This window comes from Xiphophorus maculatus, chromosome 23 (assembly GCF_002775205.1).
Source record: "Xiphophorus maculatus strain JP 163 A chromosome 23, X_maculatus-5.0-male, whole genome shotgun sequence".
Lineage (NCBI taxonomy): Eukaryota > Metazoa > Chordata > Actinopteri > Cyprinodontiformes > Poeciliidae > Xiphophorus > Xiphophorus maculatus.
The window spans coordinates 6515991-6537880 of record NC_036465.1 but is presented as its reverse complement, the minus strand read 5'-3'; the positions used below and the strand labels follow the sequence as shown (position 1 = coordinate 6537880).

The 21890-nt window shown below is 38.9% G+C and overlaps 2 protein-coding genes across 2 annotated transcripts; one reads left to right on the top strand and one right to left on the bottom strand.

The window, feature by feature from the left end:
• Window positions 1–549: 549 nt before the first annotated feature.
• LOC102226815 (ubiquitin-like protein 3) lies at window positions 550–8586 on the bottom strand. The gene is made up of 6 exons (XM_005799481.3): window positions 8421–8586; window positions 7794–7898; window positions 4395–4503; window positions 3069–3155; window positions 2016–2093; window positions 550–1826 (listed from the first exon to the last, which is right to left on the bottom strand). The coding sequence occupies exons 2-6, from the start codon at window positions 7818–7820 to the stop codon at window positions 1774–1776; spliced, it is 354 nt and encodes a 117-aa protein (XP_005799538.1). The 5' UTR covers window positions 7821–7898; window positions 8421–8586; the 3' UTR covers window positions 550–1773.
• Window positions 8587–11308: 2722 nt separating this feature from the next.
• On the top strand, window positions 11309–18915 carry foxo4 (forkhead box O4). The gene is made up of 3 exons (XM_014468943.2): window positions 11309–13095; window positions 16449–17889; window positions 18645–18915. Exons 1-2 carry the CDS (start codon window positions 12643–12645, stop codon window positions 17868–17870), a joined length of 1875 nt encoding a protein of 624 aa, XP_014324429.1. The 5' UTR covers window positions 11309–12642; the 3' UTR covers window positions 17871–17889; window positions 18645–18915.
• The last annotated feature ends 2975 nt before the right edge of the window (window positions 18916–21890 follow it).

Genomic DNA, 21890 nt, shown 5'->3' with positions numbered 1-21890 from the left:
CGATTACTAAATTAGAAGATAATTTCAATAATTAATCAAATTTATCATTTCATCTGTAGTTTTAATGTAACAAAATGTGAAAAAAAATAATGTATTATAAATTTTTGAAGGAACAAGTGAGGAAATGGGTGATAAAATTTTGAATAGGAGAATTTTATAAATTGTTGAACCAATTTGATATCTTTAGAAATGATCTAAGATCCCAACCCAAGTCTATTTGCAACATGATTTTCTGCTAGGTTTTCCTCAGTGTACTGTAAGCCTGGCGGGCCACCAGGCTGAGCATTGTTAATTTATCTTAGTTTTTAAAATTATTGTCTTTTTTAAGACTTAATAGTTGGTGTTTGGGTATTAATATTCCAGTATTCCAAAAATGCATAACTATCAAGTAATATTTTCAAATTTCCTGTCAACTTTAAACATTTTTTAACTCAAAAATGTGGCTGCATGAATGACTACCAAGCGCCACGAGCTTAGTACGTTTTCTGTTTGTGTTGAAAATTAAAAACCCAAAAACTGAAAAAAAAAAGAATCTGAACCCAAAGAATCTGCCTTATGTAAAGATTTATTAATTTATAATACAAGCTTTTATGTTGACCACATTGCATTTTAGTTTTTTTTTTCTTTTACATGTATTCATACTGAGCTAAAACTTCATAGCAGTGACACTGATTGACAAAAACACAAACCAAAGGACACTCAATGGAAGGAATCGAAAGGTTTCCGCAGCCTGTCACAGTGCATCACTTCAAAATAAAAATCTCACTAGTCCTCACACAGTATGCAACGTGCATCACACACCCTCAGACAAACTCGCACACAAACTCAACAAATACCTATACACAAGATAAAAATTGATATATTTAAATTTCCTTATTAATGATATTAATGAATTCCACAATAAAAGGCAAACATGAAATATAGACGGTATCCAAAATGAAAGGGAGGCGAAAACCTACCCTGCTTTCCTGTTTTCCCCCATCCATCAATATTCTGCCTCGTTAAGAGCCTCCATTGGTTGGAAGGAGAATTAAACTAACACCATCTCTCCCTCCCGTCTTGTTTTTCCGCTTTTGTTTCTACTCACCTTCCGTTATTACAACAAAATACCAAACGAATCCGTGGATCCAAAACAGTTTCTCTTCGCCAAAGCTTCTCCGACAGAAACGAACAAACGCAGGCAGTTCAGTTAGTTCTGCAGAAAATGTTTGGCAAATTTTCTACTACGTGAGAGAGAAAAGAAAAAAAAAAAAAAGAATAAAAACAATGTTGAAGGAGGAGATTAATCAATAAACACTTCATAATTAGACAGGTTAAGTGCAGCAGGACCCGGGGAATTGTCCACGTAAATAGTAGAGGCGGCTCAGAGCCCACAAAATCCTTTATAAGTCCGTTAAAAAGCTGTGAGCTTCCGGGTCTTTAACACTAAAAATGCCAACTTTTTAAAAACACCTCATGGGTGGCAGAGAGCGTGTGTCGGTGAAATCCTAAAATTAAAAAGAAATGGCTACAGGAAGTAATGCTGACAGTAAAAATTGTGTTGGTGGGGTATATTGGCACGAATAAAAACAACAGAAAAAAAATGCCTCAGATTGGACAAGAGTTCAACCAAAGCGTCCCCGAAATGGGACTTCCTGTGATTTCTTCCAGATCTGCAGGCGAAGAGGCGAGCAGCAGGAGAAAAAAGTGAGGGAGTTTGTGCATGTTTAGGTGTGCGTTATGTTTAGTTTGCACGATGTCGGGGTAGGAGGAGGGAAGGGGGTTTCGGATGCTTTACAAGAGGAGGCAGCAGTTGCTTTCTGTGGTTTTTTCTCTGTTCCTCTGACCTACAAAAACAAGACAGGAGAGACGTGCAGATTTAAAACCTCGAGTCGATGAGAAGCTCCAGCCGTAAACAGGATGAGCAATGAATCTCTGCCTTAGTTTGTTCCAAACATGAAAATATTTACTAAATATTCCAGTCAACAAATTAAATCTTGGAAGGAAAACTCTCTTGGTTTTATGACAACACTAACCATGAGAGTTGGGCTCTGGAAGAGTCTCCCTGGCAACCAAGTGCATGACGGTTGTTCGTCCCGGTGGCAGTTTCAGAGCTTCAAACAGGAAACAAACATCAGTAAACCGTTTTATTAATTATGCTTCTCTATACAAAACATGTGCATTACATTTGTTGCACAAAATTATTTTTAGATGATGAGATTTTAGCCTAGCCTTTGAAAATATTAATCACCTGAATGAAATGATTTTAATCCGCATGTAATTGTTGAAAATTCAAATAAATGATAGCCGTGTCGCCTCAATTTCACTAAACCGGGTTGTTTTAAGTTTTGTTTTATCATCAGTAAAACTTATTTCTGGGCCAATAATCAATCAATTTATATAAATATATATATAGAAATTTCTCTCTCTCTCTATATCTATCTATATATATCTATATATATATCTATATGTATAGATATATATATATAGATATATATATAGATATATATATTTATGTATTTATTTACATTCAGTATTGAAACGTTTCTGCTTTATTTTATCACGTTACACCCTGAATGTTACAGATTGGTAAATCAGACTAGTGATTAGTCAGCTAACAATCAACCCGTTCATTTGACTTCGAGCCAGTGAGCGCAGGTGGAGATCAGGCGGAGAGTAGCTGGGTCGAAAGGTCAACTGCTTAATGAGTTTAAAGAAAACAGATGATCACATTCATTTGCTCCTTAGACCGCTTTGGCAAGGCTTAGCCGTTAATTTCTGAAATCACAACCTGCTTAGATAAAGGAAGACTACTACTGCAGCTGCAGGTCACTTCATTTAGCTCAAATTTAAAGTAAAATCCGTCATCAAAAATGTTCCTAAAGATTTGGTGCAAACCGTTTTTATTTTCTCCATTAGATGAACATTATTTGTTTGGTTAGTTTGTTCATTTTTGATCATATTTCCTTCTGTTCTGTACCTCTTACTTTTTAAAACTGTTTTAAGCACTTTGGCTGTATGAAAACTGCTCTACAAATACAGTTTTATTGGTTGTCGGTGTGATCGGGTTGCATTAGAGATGGTCTCACCTCCCAGCGTAACGTTGCCATGAAGGAAGCGCCCCTGGAAAATGAGGCGCAGTATACTGGGACTGCTCACCTGCTCTTCCTCCCATCCTGTCACAAAACACCGTGTGCACATTTATTAGACTAGTAAGTATTTTGACCAAGAAATTGTGCAAATATGGCATGAAAATAAAATCTCCAACTTTTTGGGACCATATCTAATTTTAATAAATTTTTTTCTGCTAGCAAGCTGCTGCTGTGCAACCACACATCTTTGAAAAGCAGAAAGTGAGCCTCCTGTACAACCAAATGTAGCAATTGATTTCTGGATGGTAAATCAACAACAAAACACTTGTCTTTTCCAGCAGCTATTTTACAGTGCATAGATCCATAAAACCAGTTGACCAAATGTTCTTGAGTTCCGTTTGGGTTGCTAGGTAACAGCCTGGGCTTGGCAGGGGTTGCTAGGTAACGGCGCAGTGTCCATGGAATGTGACTTAGCATTTCAGATTTTTTAAACTGTTTTGAGAAGCAATTCAGTCCCAAATGGAAGAACAAAAATGTGCAAATAGTGAATTTTGCATAACAGATCCCCTTTAAAACATTAATGTTTAAAAAGGTTTATTGACATTTAGAATTAACTGGGAAATTTAAAAAACTTTTTTCCCCTGGGGCCAAAATTGGCAAATTTAAACAACTCACGGGCCACAAAATTTATTAAACTAAAAATGCAAATGTAATTTTTCTTTGACTTTAGTTTAATTTGCTCAATAAGTTACATTTTTATTACATTTATACATCTTTAAAGATTCGAAACATAAAAAAGGCTTTAGACTGTTCCCTTATTAAAAGATAAACAGACAATTTAAAATATTTGGGGTCATTGGTAGATTTTTATTTTGTTGGCCAAATTTTTATTCTTCTTGACTTTTGATCAATCAAAAATGATTTCAAGGCCAAAAATGGCCCCTGGGTCACACTTTGGCCACACCTGGTGGAAATGTGAAAGTGTACTAGATATAAATAAACTAGATTTATTATTTGGTGAAGTGCAACATAATTTACAATATCCCACACTTTGGATTAAATGTACTTCAATACATTCACTGACTGCCTGCATCTTATTGGATAAAACTGACATCCTTCATACAGTTGAAGTAGACTATTTTCACTTTGTATCAAGAATATGTGTACGCACATCTTATTCTTCAACAATATAATATAAAATATACAGCTTTACAAGAGGAGGCAGCAGTTGCTTGTGTCGTCAAAAATGTATGGCAATATCAGGAGGATAACTGAAGGTTTACATAAAGGAAATGTTCAAATTATAGAATCCATACAACGTACCTGCAGGCCAGTGGTCAAACACATGCTTGGCGATGTCTGTGGCCGAGTCGTTTGGAGAGAAAGTGAAGTCTTGTGTTTTGCCGCTGACCAGGATAAGGCGAAGATGCACCTAAAAAAAACAACAAATGAAAACATCTCAGTGCGTCCAAACCCAGAACTCGTAGCATCCGAGTCAAACGGCGTTCATACAGATGCAATCTTCCCAATTATCAGCGTTGAAACTCTTGCACTTCCTCTAACCTCTTCTGGCATGAGGTGACCTTCCGCAGGCTCAGAGGAGACGGGCATTCCAGTCTAATTAGATTTATCCACAGCAGATCTCCTCTCTTTGACTGGCTGACTTTGTTTGGAGGGGGCTTACGGTGAAGTGAGCCCTTGGTGCCAGAGACAACAACAGATGAGGGTGGGGTTAGGAGGGAGAACATGGCCCCTTTGGTGTCAGGGTGCTGCCGCTCCGCTCCGGACCGTCAGGCTAATGCGATAACCCCAGGTGTCCCAGACAGCGCCGGGTTATTAATTTAACATGGAGTCAAAGGCTGATAGTGGGTTTAGTTTAGAAGGGTTTGTAACAGTGAGGCTGAATTAATTCATTAAATTTTTGGCTTTTGAAGATTTAATTTTTGGGTTTCCATAGTTCAGAGTAACGTCAGCATGCCTAAGCATGTCTTGTTTGACAAGCGAGTTTTACAGTTTGTATTTAATTGGACTTTGAATTCTGGTCAACTCAATGACAGAATATAGGGATCAGACAGGACTGTTCAATAAATCAATAATATGTATCGCAAAAGGCACGCAATCAATATCAGTAGATAATACGTCTGATATAACATTCAATGTTCTTTATAGAGAATATTCACTGAAATTCAACTCAGAACTCACTCACTCTTTGGTTACCTAGCAACTCACTCACTCTTTGGTTACCTAGCAACAACTTGTAGAGTAACTGCCACAGCAGCAGTTTCAGGTTTCGCCACAGTGCCTCATAACTGTTTAAAAATAAAAAACAGCAGCGTGGAGTGAAAGCTGGATAAAAAAAAGAGAAAGGATGATGCCACCAGTTTGGCAGCATTTCATATATTTAAAAACTAATCACTAATTATAGATATTGATTGATATGAAATGCTTATATCGTGATACGTTTTTCAGCCATATCGTCCAGCACTAGTAGCATCAAGCTACAATTATTTTTTTATCATGAAAATAAAGTCACAATATCATTACAATAACATTTTACAGTAAAGTCGAAATGATACTAGAATAATGTCACAATATTAGCAGAATAAAGTCGGAATAAAGTAGCAATTTTATGAGACCTCCAACCCAAAAACATAAAATGAGGAATGTTGAGCATGTTGTGAAGTTATAATTTGGTATCTGTTTTACAGATAAGGAAATACTTCATCTTTTAACACATCAGCAACAAATTATTGTCAGTATACTAAAACTCTGAAACAACTGAGGTAGTGAGAGTATTTCGAAGACCGAACCACATGATGTGGATAACTATCAAAGCTTTTCCCCCACATTAATTTTTTTTCTTTTGATTTTAAAAAATGTTTCTGGTAAAATTGCATCTTTATGAGTCTGCTTTGTAATGGCTTCATAAAAGAATCCATTATAAAGCGTTTGTTATTGAGAGCGACCCAGGTGAAAGCCTTTCCTGACATTTGCCACTGATTAGCAGGCGGTCCATGAACTTTCTTCTTTTGATAAATCACAGCAAGCAGAACAAAGCGACTTAGCTGAATGAGCGTGACGTCAGGGAGAGAAAGGGGTCGACCCCGCTTCCTGATCTGTTTACAAACACAACCCACCGCCCCCACACCGTCTCGCCCTGAGGGTCCCTGTGAACCGGATAACCTCGCCGTTTGGTTGCACGTGTGTGTCATCATCATCGTCATCAACAGGCTTTGTTCACTTTTATCCCCAGCGAAATAAAAACAAAGTCAAACCTACCTGGTTGCCCATGGCAACAGCATACATCACAAATTCCTGAAATGTTTTTCTAATCCGAATAAATGTTTTACAACAGAAACACGCTTGTAATTGCCTGTTTTATGGATTTGGGAGTGCTTAAGGAGACAAAGGTTTGTGTTTGGCTGTTTTTGTTAAAATATTATCAACCATAACTTCCTTATGGACAGCAATAGAATATATGTTAATTTTTTCAGATGAAACATGTGAATATAACATAATATAACCAAGTAAACTCTAAAAAAAACTATTGATATAATGATGAAAAAGAGATTTATATCCTTTTTTTATTAAATAAATCTAAATTAAGAACTGCCAGCATTATTAAACAATAAAAACATTTGTCCCTATATGTTAATGCATTTTTTGAGTAGGCCTGTTGCAATAAACAATAAATCAATTAATTGCATAATAAATTAAAATGAGCTCAATAATTTCCATTTGCATGATTCATTGTTTTTCTCTTTTCTGTCTACCAAAAACTGCATGACAAAAGTCTTCAATCTGGTGCTTTAGTCTCAACTATCTCTTCTTTTAAAGGACAATTTTGTTAACGGAGACTTCATAATTTATTTTATTTGTTGTTTTGTTTATTTATTTTATATATTTAAAATATTATCCAGTTCCAGTGTTAAATGTTCATTGAAAGTGGAAGTTTATTGATCTTTGAAAATCAATAAACTTCTTGTATTATTGTGTTCTTGTATTATTATTATTGCATCACATTATATTACTTGGAAATGGTCTCTAAACAACAATATTATCGTTTATCAAAATTAATTCTGAGACAATTTATCATCCAGTAAAATTTATTATTGCGAGGCCAGTTGTGAGTAAAAATCAAATGGGACATATGTATTTACAATGCATTTTCTGTTGGATTTAAAACCATTTCTACAAAAGAACCTGCAGAATGTTCAAATTTATGCATTAGCCCTTGGAAAAACAAAAACAATACATCAGATTTAGCCAAAGACAAATCAGTAGGTAGCAATTCAAATAAAAACCAGAAATGTTCTGGTTTAGTCATTTGAAAAGATCCAATATAAAGACATTTATATCCCAAATTCCAGTGTCGCTTGACTAAATAATCTGACTTAACATGTGACAAATATTTTGGTTGAAATTGGGGGCAGCACACAAAGAGGGTACAATCAATTGGTACCTAAACCTTGAAAGGAAAGTAGGCCAGCGTTTAACCGAGATTAGACAGATGGTGTTCACGGGAACAGCCGTCACGATCCCAGATAAGTGTTTGTGGAAGTTGGCTAATCCACAACCCCCCTTCCACGTCCGACCGAAACCCAAAACACTTAAATTATCCCAACTTGAGCTGCTGCTTGAAACGCCATGGCAATCATACACAATGATGGCTGATTAAAACATCTTTTTGCTCACTGTTGTTATTGTTCAGGTTGCACTCACCAAATCATTATCCATCTGGGTGGTCATGGCTCAGACAGGAGGAAGGCCGTGGAGCAGAGAGGACAGGACGGGTGCGCTTCAGCTGCTGGAGACGGGGCCAAAGCCCTGGCACAAACAACACCAACACTGTGAGGCTGGATCCCACAGCCTGGCACCAAAACTGCACCGCACTCACACTGCGACCCGCTGAGCTGGCATGCTGCTAACACTACAGACAACTTCACTGCACCGTCAGTCAAATGTAATCTATTAATCAAACAGCTGATGCAGCAAAGCGAAATAAAGTTATAAAGAAAAACGTTCGCGGAGCTCAGCGGCTTCTGCCAGATTCCAGCAGTTAACATGCAATAAAACTAGCTCGTAGGCTACGATTTCGTTTTTAGCAACAGTAAACCACCATAGCTACTTATTTTCTTAAACCCGAATGAATATTTATAGGTTTTTGGTGCAAGAAATCGAATTTTGTCAGAGCATACCAATAAACATTGTGTCCTGTCCTGACAAATCTCGACTTCAGGTCTATGCTAACGGTAGCATTAGCTTCTCTGTTAGCTTAGCTGTTACTGATGCTATCGCTGGCTAACCAAAACCTGAGAAATGACGATGTTTCTGCGCCTTTGGCCTCACCTGCATCTGATGAATCGGATAAAATCTTTCATTCAGTTAAAATCAAGGATCGACATGAAGTAGTTTAACGACGTATGTTCTCGAAGGACTGCAGATGGATATCGTTAGGTTGGTTCGGGTTTCTTGGATGCTAATGGACGGGAAGACACCGGATGTTAGCAAAGGCTTGTGGGGATTGAAGTCTACAATAACAAAGCTTCGCTCTGACCCTTAAACTGCATTTTACGGGAAGAGGATTAGGCACACTGTAAAAAAAAAAATAATAATTCTGACTTTAATCTTAGAATGTGGGATTAAACATTCAGATGTTTGATCTCAGTGGATCTCTGAGATTCTGAACAGTGTGATTAACGTTAGCATTATTTTTTTTTTGAAAAAAGTCATGTTTCTGAAAAAAAGTTTAAATTCCGAGATTAAAATCAGAGTTCTGTCTTTTGACAAAAGGGCGTCTGCCTATTAAAAATGTCGACATCTAATGTTTGACCAAAGGTGGGTAGAGCACCCAAACATTTTACTCAAGTAATAGTAGCACTACTTCAACATATTTTTACTCAAGTAAACCTAAATTAACCATCCAAGAAATTACTCAAGAGTAAAAAAGCATTTGGAAAAAGGTGACTCAAGTATTGATCTGATCAAAACATCAATAATTTAATATTTAAAAATTCCATAATCAGACAAACCAGAATGTAAAGTTATATGAAAAGTTGGGTATTTTACATTCAAATTTAAAAACACTTTATTAATCTCAAATGGAAATTAAATGTTGTTATAAATCATTAATTTAGATTCTTCAAAGAGTTATTGAAGATCAAGATGCCTGTTGGCAGGAAAGATCTTCTGCAGCAGTCTGTACTGCACTGAAAATAAGGACCAAAATAAAAATAATTATCATAAATATCAAAATCAGGCAAAAGAAAACAGTTTTCAAATCAGTTTCTTTCAACATAAAACTTACGAAACTTTAACAAAAAATGCAGGCGTGTGTCTGTGTCTGGTGAATATTTGAGTAAAACAAACTTGTTTGTTGGGTAGAATATCCAGAAATTTTATTCAAGTAAGACCAACAAAAACACCCAAAAATACATATTTTTTAAAGAAGTTGTGCAATGTAAAGTAAAATAAATATAACTAGTTACAAACCAACATCTTTGAGTAGAGCTTTCTGGATTGGACAATATAACTATCCCCAGATATTTGAATCCAAAAATTCTAACTTAGAGGATCTTTAATCCATAATGATACTGGATCCAATAGAGAAATTTGACTGACATGAAAGAAAAACTCAAACTGGTGGTTACTTTCCTTTACGTCACCACAAGTGCTTTCAGGTTAGTGTGCCAGGAACAGGCAGAGTGGGTCTGCACCTGGCAGTCAGACACCTGGAGCCAGTGGACCGTCCCAAACAGGAAACCTCTCAGCATCGCCGTCTCAGGCATGACTCAACTAACGAGGAGCGGCGCAGGTTTAAAAACAAACATTAAAGATGGAGATTAAGTGCAGTTTCGGTGGGGCGTGTTACTGTTCATCTCAATGGACAGGAAGAGTCACTGGTATGCAAGATGAATCAGGATTACGACACAAAAAGCTACTCAGAGGTTAAACCACAAACATATGCTGTTAGATTAACACGCAGATAAACTACAGTCGTCACTTCTTAGTATACAAAAGTGGAATATTTTTCAGTATTATAGAGGCTCAAATAACAAAATAGTAAAGATAGACGATCAATGAAGACTAACTATGACAACTTACTTACCTTTTCATGGGTTTATCCATCGATCAGAACTGGCTCAGAGATGAAAAGAAGTGCAGTTAAAAGTTTAGCTGGTGCTGAAAATCAAGAGAGGATCTGCCATTCTGCTGGGGTGTATGCTGGATTAAAATTAATAAGCCATTACCCCTTTTTCAAATCCAGCATGTGGATTTTATTGATTTGCTGCATAAAGAAAAGCATTAAGAAGTACTGTGCAGCATAGCATTTAGAGTACAATCTAATTTGCAACCTAGGTTAGCATTTCAGTTATATAACAGGCAATTTAAAACAGCAATAAATGACAAAATATAGGCAATAAACAAATAAAGCCAAGCAATTCATGGAAAAATAATGTTCTAGCGTCACCAATCTGTTATTCCACCTTCATTTTTTTTTAAGTGGCATATTGGAGAATATTTCCAGCAGTGACCTTTTGAGAACAGACATATGCATGCATTACTGTTAAAAGTACAGACATTACCTGGATAGATAGATAGATCATGCACATCTACACAGGAAGTGCAGAATAGTGCCTTAAAACAGCCCCTTTATAGCATAATTTAAAAAATGGAATGGCAGTAATTCTTAAAAATATTTGTTGGAAATGTTATTTAACAATAATCATAATAAAGCACATAAATATATGCCATTATAATGATTATTGTCTTCTGTATTTAGACCCTAAGCAACAACAACAAATTTTGGCTTGATATTTCCTGAAAACTTTGTGTGTTTTTTTATATAAAGATACTTCAAAATCTAAAATTTTAATATATTATTATTTTTATTTATGACTATTTTTGTAGTCAAGTTAATAGTTGTTTCTGTTCACTCTTTATTCCCCTATTTTATATATGTAATTTTATTTGTCCTATTTTATGGCAGTCTTAATAGTCTATATTTAGTCATGTGACATAAATCACAATAATTCGTAAATATAAACCGGTACGGTCTAGAGCTCTGAGAGCAATTACCGCTCTAACCTGTTTAATTGCCAGTAATCATCTTAAACGGACAAAGTGTACTCAGCAGTCTTTCATAAACAGTTACATAATACAGGTACATGTCGCCTCTTGGAGCTGCTGTTTATGTCTGACACATGGGGGGACTCCGTTTCCCAGAGTTCCGCAGGGCGCAGGCGCAGATCGCGTTGCCTAACAGTGGTAAACAGACGTCAGAAGGGAGTCTTCGCCTCGAGTCAAAACAAAACAAAGCAAAATAAGTCAAAAAGAGAGCGAAGAAGCGGGTATTTGGATCGCTACGACGACAGAAAGTTTCTCAAAACTCGTCTAGGATCTGGAACGGCTGCTCAGTGGAGCCTATCCGAGGTTTTTCGCGGACTTTTTCACGGATTGTAAACTCTGGAGTAGCAGGAGCTTAAGCAGCTAGCGTTACGGTGGCTATCGTGCTGTTTGGAAAGTGCGGCGGCGACTTGGAGCCGACAGACCCGCTGACGACCGAGCTCCGCTGAGTCCCCTGGAACAAACGGTAGGATTCCTTCACCGAGTCCACGAAGGCGACCATCAGTCTGGAGTTTAGTTTGGAGCGGGGCGGTGTGTGAAGTGTTTGACCGCCGTGCGAGGCGGCAAGACTGGGAGAAACATGGCAGTTGGTGACATGCGCCTGGCCGCAATGTGGCGCATGGAACGGACCTAAGGCACGGACTTCAGGACTGCGTTTTTTTAAAAGTTTTTTTTAACACTTGTTTTTTTTTTTTACTACAATAAACTTTATCAAGGTTAGAGTAAAGCACATTCCCTTCCCCTTTTGTCTATTTTAGATATAAGTTTGGATGTTTAAATCCCAGTCGGGACACAGAGACAGTGGACAAAGTCTCAGGATTGTTTGCACAAAGTCGCTCCTTCTACATTTTTACTATTAACTCTAATTCAGCCGCGCTGGTTAGTGACTGCTGATTTTTATATTCTTGCTACTTTTTGTTTGTTTTTATTTGCAATCGTGCTCTTCAAACATAAAAAAATGTTTTTGACGGAAAAGTAAGAAAAAAAAATCTGGAAATTTGGTATAGGAAGATATTTTCACTCATTTCTAAAATACTACTTTGGTGGTTTTTAAAAACTTTGAATACTTAACGAACTTATTATTTTTAATATGAGCAGAAACCTCTGTAGATCCAGATGTTTCGGTGCTCATTGACACTCCTTCACTGTTGTTTGTGTTTCATTGAAACAAAGAGACTTCTTCTATATATATAAATCGGAAGGTTTATGATAGTTACTATTAAGGAGATTATTTGGGTTCCCTAATCTCCAATCTGAGGATTAACAGAGGCCATTGGTGTGTCCAGATTATTGCGTCTCCTTTCTAGGCCCCTTAGTTGAAGCCCCCCCTGTTGTGACTGAGGTATATATTTATGTCAGAAACTTTTTAATTTACATTTAAATATTGAAAAGGTAAATGTTTTAGGAGAACAGAACTTTGTCAGAGGGAGTTTAGAGAACCAGCATGGAGGAGTCTTCAATGCCCCCCATCGATCCCGACTTTGAGCCGCAGAGCAGACCCCGCTCCTGCACATGGCCGCTCCCGAGGCCCGACATCTCGGCTGTCAAAGTAGAAGGGGCGGATGGCGCCGAGTCCGCCGCCGGGACCCCGCCCGCAGCGGACGAGGACAAGCCCGAACCGCAGCAAATCATCTCCGAGCCCGAGAAAGCCGCTGCCGCCGCGGCGGCGGAGGAGGGCGGGGTTGTGGCCGGCGTGGGCGGAGCCGGAGCGACGCCCCGCAAAGGATCCTCCAGGCGCAATGCGTGGGGGAACCAGAGCTACGCGGATCTGATAAGCCAGGCCATCGAGAACTCGCCAGAAAAGAGGCTGACCCTGGCTCAGATCTACGACTGGATGGTGAAAACTGTGCCTTACTTCAGAGATAAAGGAGACAGCAACAGCTCTGCCGGCTGGAAGGTGAGCCCTAGCAAAAGTAAACAGCCTCTTGTGCATAATGACTTATTTTTTTGCACAACAAATCAAAACAAAGTCAAAACTACAAGATAATTTAAGATTAGGAAAGATCTATGGTTGCATTTTATGAGATTATTATTGTTTTAGATGTTTCCCACCCTGAACAACTGATTAAAATTATTGCATTCCCTCCTTAGCATGCATTCAGCTGCAGCAGAAGCCTGTTAATCATCCATTCATTTAAGCCATGTGTGCAGCAGCAGGGAAACACCTCAGACATGAAGGGAACCATGATTAAGTACAGAGTCCCTATGCAATCTGGAAAACTATTGACTTTAATTATTCTGTATATGCTTGGAAAAAGAGCATATGGGAAAATATTTAAAGTAGAAATATAAAACTATATTATCCACACAACTGTATAGAACAGTGGTGTTCAATATATTTTGTCACACAAGCCAAAATTACTTGTATGCCAAAATAATTTCTAAAACTACAAAAAAGTAGTCATTGTATTTCTCTTTTCACTACTCAACAATAAACTAAACGTACAATTTTTCTAATTAAACGGGTAGAGAAGGTCAATTTTTTATAGGAAAGGGAAGATCAAATCATTGTATAGCTAAAAGTATATTTAAAAAAGGACAACAATAACAAAATAAACATTAGGAATCTATAGATAGGAAAGAATTTGACAAAGTGAAGTAGCTGTTACTACATTAACAATTAAAAAAAATTAATATGGTACAGATTTAAGATTTAAAACGCAGACACTGTAAGAGAGAGCGAAAATGTGGATTTCTTTTTTTACCTCAACAAAATTAACTGTGCTACAAACTTATGATCCATACCACCTAAATAAACATCACTAATATGCTAATTAAGGATCAAAATAATAATAAAAAAATCACTTCAAAGTTCAAGTTAATTGAAACTGAATTTAAACTTTAAAAGCCAAATCAGTTGCACTGTAACACAGAAACAGGATTTATTCCCTTGATTAAATCTAATATTATTAAACTCTTTACTATGCTGGGGAGGTGAGAAACTGCATCCAGGTGTAAAAATAAAAATAATTTTTAAGCTTCAGAAGTTGCATGTTGCTTGCTTTTCCAAGCAAAGCACATCTAGCATTTTTTTTTAAATTTAATTTAAGAGCAATACATGCTGAAGAACATGTACAAGTTGTTCTGTGAACAGCTGATTGTTTTGTTCCACCTTTAATTTGTTGCCACTCTGTATGGAAAGCCATGCAGGCCAAAACAGATGCAGGAATTAGGAAAAATTGACTCCTTAATTTTGGGATATCTGTGATTGGCTAGAAAATTGCAACCTATATTGGAAAAAAATATTGATCATCTAGTTTGTTTTCAAACTTAGACTTCACTCATAGCACTCTGGTTTTAAAAAGTATGGACTTAGAGTAATGACTTCCTGTTGCTAAGCGACAGAATTTGTGTTTCTTGAATGTTGTGGAAAAGTCTTGTGAACATCTTTCAGCCAGCTGGCAGGCAGTTTCTCTGACATCTGGATAAGAAACAGGGGCATGAAGAAGGCTTTAAAACTTTGGCCCGTTCTGCAGTGGAACAATATTTAACTCTGTATCTTTGCAGCCATAACAGAAAACCTCCATGACCTGATGTCCGATAGGGAGGCCGCTGTGTTCTTAAAACACCTCCAAAGATTTCACACCAACCATCTGTGTTCTTTATTTTAATTTTTATGCATTATGAAGGTAAATTTAAGAAAATAATTTAGATTTTACTGGATTTCTGATTACCAGGTCCAGATCAGATTTTTCCCACATAATGTTCCAGATTCAGAGCAATTATTCTGACAATTAATGAGCTAAAAATATTTTTACTGAAGCCTTTTTGTACAATATTATAACTAAATTAAGAGTCAAATCCATCCATTTTCTTTACACTATTGTCCCTAGTGGGGTCAGGAGGGCTGCTGGTGCCTATCTCCAGCTAACGTTCCGAGCGAGAGGCGGGGTTCACAGAGGCCGACAGGACAAACAACCATGAACACACACACTCACACCTATGGAGAATTTAGAGAAACCAATTTAAAAAATGTCATGTTTTTGGACTGTTAGAGGAAGCCGGAGTACCCGGAGAGAACCCACGCATGAACAGGGAGAACATGCAAACTCCATGCAGAAAGATTCTGGGCCGGGAATCGAACCCAGGACCTTCTTTCCGCAAGGCAATAGTGCTACCAACTGCGCCACTGAGCAGCCCATATTTATTGGATTTTTTAAATAATAAAATAAACATTTATTACCTAACATACAGTAAGATAGCGTCCCTTTAGTTAACGCTTTATCATTTGAAGCAAATGATCCATCCACAGATAAAATATACTCCTCATCTAAAGTCAGCCTTTCTGCTTGACTTAACATTAATACAGTGTAGGTCTGATCTGGTGATTATTTTTTGCATTAACCTAATAAGTAGGAGATTTTTATTTATTTATTGTTTTACAAAATTTGTACCAGGTGCAGCTAAAACTATACAACTTGAGAATATGTTTACATTTTTTATTTCAAAAGCACAGTATATATATTTTTGTACAAATTTGGCTTAATTATTGCTCTGAATATGTTTTTTTTCAGCAAATTTTCTTTCTTGACTCTGTATACTCCAGTAAACGATTAATTGAGGGATAATAAATCAATAACGATATCCGTCGGGATTGTCACGTGATCAATATCGATAGATAATCTGATAGAATATTCTCTGAACTTTTCACAGTGGAATCAACTAGGCCGGTCATTCTTTGGTTACCTAGCAACAACCTTCTGAGTAACTGGTGGTTACCTAGCAACAACTCGTTGAGTAACATCCCCAAAATGTATCTTGTGTGCAGCTCCACAGCTAAATATATTTATCAAATTTTTGGCTTTTGAAAATTAAATTTTTGGAAAAATCTGGATTCTTTTTTCGCCAATGAACTCCTTGGGTTCCCAGGGTGTTTTATAGCTTCTGCTTTTTTGGACTTTGATAGAATATTCTTATTAATATATAGAATAATCAACTAACTCACTGTTTGGTTACCTAGCAACAATTAGTTGAGTAACTGGCACAGCAGCAGTTTCAGGTTTTGCCACCGTGCGTCATAACTGTTTAAAAATGAAAACTGTGAATAAAACAGAAAAGGTCACGCCAACAGTTTGGCAGTATTTCATATATTTAAAACAAAAAACTGATCATAATTATTGATATCGACTGATATGAAACGCTGGTATCGTGATATGTTTTCAGCCATGTTGCCTTTTTCAGACGTAACTGAGAGTTTTTTGTTTTGTAAAGTTAAATTTTTCTGATTTTGCTCTTATTCTTTTTTCCCAGAATTCAATCCGCCACAACTTATCACTCCACAATAAGTTCTTGAGGGTTCACAATGAGTCCACCGGGAAGAGCTCCTGGTGGATGCTCAACCCCGAGGGTGGGAAGACGGGGAAAGCCCCCCGCCGCCGAGCCGTCTCCATGGACAACAGCAGCAAGCTGCTGAAGAGCCGCATACGAGCCAAGCAGACCAAGAAGCAGGCTGGAGCGGCCGGTGGTGGTGGTGTGCTGCAGGGAGACGGCGGCGGCGGTTCTGCCGGCGCTGAGAGCCCCAACTCGTCTCAGCAGTTCCCCAAGTGGGGCGTGAACAGCAGCAGCCCGTCATCGCGTGGCAGCCTGGACGATGCTGACATGTGGACCACCTTCCGCCCACGCACCAGCTCCAACGCCAGCACCCTGAGCGGCCGCCTGTCGCCCATCGCCCCAGGCCAGGAGGACGATGACAGCCTGCCTGACGACGGCCTGCTGGGCCGCTACGCCTCCAGCAGCCTGACCCCGACGCTCACAGAGACCGTCATGGAGGAGCTGGACCTGATCGACAACCTCACCCTGATGACGGCGCAGCAGGGCGCGGCCAGTCCCAGCACGGCGCCACCGGCACCGCCCACGCCACTGCCCTCCGCTTCCACCTTGCTGCCGCGCGGCTCCGGCTTCACCTCCTTCCACCAGGCGCACTCTGCCGCCCAGCCCGCCGTCTCCCTCAAAGAGCCGCCAGCGTCCTTCAGCAACTCCCTCTTCAACCCCATGAGCAGCTCCAGCGCTCACGGTGGCGGCCACTATGGCGGCCATGTTCCCTCCAGCCTGGAGGTGCTGCTGACCTCTGACTCCCCTCCGCCCAGTGACGTGCTAATGGCCCAGGTCGGCCCGCTCATGGCGAACTCTGGAGGTCTGGGTCAGATGGGTTTGGGCGTGCGAGCCAAACCCGCTCAGCTGCAGCTGAACAAAGCGCTGGAGGCGAACGCCGTGGCGCCGATGGCGATGCAGACCCAGATGCAGCCGACGCCACAGCAGCATTTCCGCCACAACCACCAGCAGCATCAAATCGGACTGGGGATGATCCTGTCCGGACTCTCCCAGGACCCGACTCCCCTCTCTGCTCTCAAAACCCACCAGGTGCAAACCATCAGCGCTCATCACACCGCCCCCGCTCCGGCCCCAGCAGCCAATCAGAGCCTGAGCCTGCCGGCGGTTGGTCCGTTTGGCGCTCCGACAGGGTTCCAGCCCGGTCAGGAGCGACTGCCCACGGACCTGGACATAGATATGTTCACCGAGAACCTGGACTGCGACGTGGATTACATCATCAACAGCGACCTCATGGACGGAGATGGCATGGATTTCAACTTTGACCCCATCCTGCCCGGAGGCCAAGGCTACACGGGGCCAACCAACACGCAGGGCTCAGCCCACAGCTGGGTGCCCAGCTAATCCAGCAGAACCTCATCAGGTACGCCAACTCCTCTGCTTTACCTTCCAGACGATTCTTATTTAAACTGCTTAAAGAGTAAAAAGCTGCAGAATCACCACAAACTGGAAAAAAGCAGCTAAACTTTGAGTTAAAATTGGATTTTTCACAATCCAGCCGCCTTGAAAAAATGCATATAAACCAGCTAACATCACTTGTAACGTAATGCCTTACAAACATTTTCAAATGCCTTGAATCTTTTAATATTTTGCCATGATATTACAAGGCAGGACAATAAATCAATAACAACATCTATCACGATAGACAAGTGATCAATATCAAGAGATTCAAGAAGTACACTGAACTCCGAACAAGAACTGCACAGCATTCTGGGGGATGTAGGCAGAGGAAGGACTTTAGCTGTTCAACTTCCTCTAGGTTGTTGGAATCAACTAACTCACTCATTCTTTGGTTACCTAGCAACAACAAATTGAGTAACTAGTGCAGCAGCAGTTTAGGGTTTTGCCACTGTGCCTCATTACTGCTTAAAAATAAAAAACGATGACGTGGCGAAGTTCCTCCATCTTGTTTGTACTTCCTGTGTTCACTAAGTAAACTATGTCAAAGCAGCAGCTCGTCCACATCGTCTGACATATTTTCCTTCTACGTCTCATGCGGGTCGGTCCCGACAGCAGCCATTTTATTCATCTAAATTTCTCTCGCGCATTGATCCACATGTTTATGATCCGGTGAGCGGTTATGACTCACTCTTGCATCGATTGTGTCTTGTCTTGCAGGATCTCACCTCCAGTCAACTTAACCTCACTAAAACAGCAGAACAACTGGTGCACCGCCCCCTGCTGGATGAAAACAGCAAATCCAACGTCTGACCTCACGTCACTTGCCAAGACGTGCGGTTACAGGGAGGCAACTGCTTTCTTTTTATTTTTCTCTAAATGATTTTTCTTAATAACACTTGGCAACAATTTGGCTGCTTTCTTAAGAACCGGAACTGATGACTTTATTATTATTATTGTTATTATTTTTATTTGTGTAAAAAAAAAAAAAGAAAAAAAAAATATTTTTTGGAGTGTAAAGAAAGACAAATCATCAGAGGTTGCATTTCATGTCATGTTACGCCGCAGCAGCTGTAGAGATGGTACGTCCAGATCAGGCTGGCGCTGGTTCTGAACACTTTATTTTTGTTGTTTTTTGGCCAGTTTTGCACCAGCGCTCGCTCGACGCGTTGCCGTGCGATCGACTGAAAGACGTGCGAGCGATCAAGCTGCACAGACCCCAGAGAGAGTTGAGATCAGGAAGACTAACGGACTGGACGACCTTTCGGTGGCTTTACATCGACCCTGTAAATTTAACTCGGTTGGAGTTGTTTTCCTTCTGTTTGGCATTTTTTGACAAGTGTGCTATGATAGAAACCAGCTAGAGGGTGTTTTTGTTTTCTCCTAAATCCCTGAGGTGCAGTTGAACTAACAAAATGAAGAAATCGAACGTATGTGGGCATTTCAAAGTATTACACGCCAGGATGCCTCCGCTCTCTTATCGTTGTTGTTTTTGGGTTTTCCTCCTTGAGTCTGTGCATTTTCAAAGCACTTAGGTTTCCTGCCACACAGGGACCCCAAACTGTAAAAAATTGTTTATATCGTTTCAACAAATAATAATAAAAAGAGTATATAATCTTTTAAAAGAGACAATGAAATGAACACGTTGCACCTGTACTTGACGGCACGCTATGCAGATTTCTCAGGAGACAGAAACAAAACCTTGAAGGAAATCGAAGGTTTTTGTTGTTGAACGTTCTCCTGGTACGGTTCCTTGGAAAAGTATTCATCATCACTAAACGTCTCGCGTTTTGTTACAAAAACAAACTGCAATGTGTTCTATTGGGATTTTATGTGAAAGGTGGAAAATTTTTCTTTGCAAATATCTGAAAAGTGTGGCGTTGAATCACCTTTTGCTATAGTTCTAGCAGTTCGGCCAGCGTGGTTCAGAGACACTTGGCATTTGGCATATTTGCACATTTGTTTTTGTCGGCTCCTCCATCCATCCATCCATTTTCTGTTCACCCTTGTCCCTAATGGGGTCGGGAGGGTTGCTGGTGCCCATCTCCAGCTACGTTCCAGGCGAGAGGCGGGGTACACCCTGGACAGGTCGCCAGTCTGTCGCAGGGCAACACAGAGACATACAGGACAAACAACCATGCACACACACACTCACACCTAGGGAGAATTTAGAGAAACCAATTAACCTGACAGTCATGTTTGTCGGCTCCTGTTTTTAAAAATCCAGAAATTATAATTTTTTTGGATAAATTTTAAAACTCAGATTTTCACGTTTTACTGTGTATGTCCCAAAAAATATGCAAAACAACCCAACACTTTTTCTGTTTCATTTACAAATTAATTGACTTTTGAGGAAAGTTTTACAAGATTTTAAGGTGTAAATTATGAAACATGGCCTAATATAGATGCATGCCACACTTTTCATATTTATTTTCTTTACCTGATCACATTTTTACACCACTTTATTCTATTTTTTCACATAAAATCCCAATAAAACATTTAAGTTTGTGGCTTTATGGAAAAGTTTCTAAAAGGATGAGTATTTTTGACAAGGCGCTGCAAAACTGCTTTCCTTTATTTTTTTTGTACGGAGCAGGAGCTTGCAAGTTTCCTCTCACACTTTAATTTTTAAATACTAACATGAAAGCAATTAAATGACAGTGTGAGAGGTACCAGAAAAGAATATATTTGATTATAGTTTTAATATACAATTTAGATTGAGATGATAAATCAGATATTAATACGTATATTACTAATGACAAGTGATGTGTTTTTTTTTTTTTACATTGGAAGAAGCATTCTCAGATTTTTAACGGTGATTTTTCTATACTTTTATTTTTGTAAAGGACAAAATGCATGTGGATTTTTATTTTTTTTTTTTACATAACCAAAGGAACACTAATATTTGCATGGCATTTAAAAAGCGCTTGGGCCTGACACAACATCTTCTGTGTACATAAGCTTCGCAAAGCAGACCTGTAATGTGATTTTTATTTTATTTTTTTATTGGGAAGATAAAGGAGGCGAATACTTGATCATGTCAGCTACGATTCCCAGCCACCTGCCTGCGCTTTTTATTTGTTTTACTCTGAAAATCTGCTGGTTCTCATCTCAAAACGAGTTACCTCTCAGAAGCAGGAAAACAGCTGTGTGCAGATGTAATCGGATATTTATTTTGCACAAGACTGGAAACCCAACATGCCATGTCTTTGATTTAATTTCCTCTGAGAAAAAAAAAAGAGCTGATCTAAAATTAAACTTCCTGTTTTGTTTTTTTCTTTAAAGAGTATTCATGTTTAGTTGTTCAGCCATGCGAATCAGTGCTAGTTGTACTTTTTTAAAATTTTTATCTGCCAATATCCGAAACACTAGAGCACGATGTTGCTTTGTAGCAATACTTAAACCTATCATCTCCCGTCTTTTAACATTTTGTTTTTGTTGATTCTGTGCTCAGAAATAAAACCCACCCTGCATCTTGAACTCATTTTTTCACAGTAGGATTGTTAAAAAAAAAACAAAAAAAATGTTAAAGAACTCTCCTTTCCCTCCCCACAAATGTTTTATATCTTGTTTTTGTTTTTGCAAATGATGGTGCTAGATGATATCAGTGCAGTCGGTGCATATCAGGGCCTTTGTATTTTGGATTATTATAGTTAGGATGCAACCAGAACTTTTTGTTTTTTGTTTTGTTCTTACATGTACAATTTAACTCTGAAGCAAAAGTCAAACTTCTTTACTTATGCATGATTTTTATTAAGTAATATCAGTAATTATTTTAGTCATATATGCAACCAGGCTTGTTTTTGTTTAATATCTGATAATTCCCAGCTGAGGCTGCAGCAGCTTCTCTTTCTCCAGTTTACGGTCGCTGCCTCTGTGGTGTTTATTACCTGGCTTGTATCTCCTCCAACGCTGACACAACTTTCTGCTTGTTCTTATTCTTCTGTTATTGTGAGTAGCAGTTAG

What these genes read in the sequence shown, in the direction of transcription:
- LOC102226815 (XM_005799481.3), bottom strand. Translation starts at nt 7,820, where the DNA reads ATGACCACCCAGATGGATAATGATTTG. An exon ending in TGGCAACGTTACGCTGGGAG is followed by an intron (nt 2,094 to 3,068) that starts GTGAGACCATCT and finishes TCCTGTTTGAAG; the next exon opens with CTCTGAAACTGCCACCGGGA. An exon ending in TCCAGAGCCCAACTCTCATG is followed by an intron (nt 1,827 to 2,015) that starts GTTAGTGTTGTC and finishes TTGTTTTTGTAG; the next exon opens with GTCAGAGGAACAGAGAAAAA.
- foxo4 (XM_014468943.2), top strand. Translation starts at nt 12,643, where the DNA reads ATGGAGGAGTCTTCAATGCCCCCCATCGATCCCGACTTTGAGCCGCAG. An exon ending in ACAGCTCTGCCGGCTGGAAG is followed by an intron (nt 13,096 to 16,448) that starts GTGAGCCCTAGC and finishes CTTTTTTCCCAG; the next exon opens with AATTCAATCCGCCACAACTT.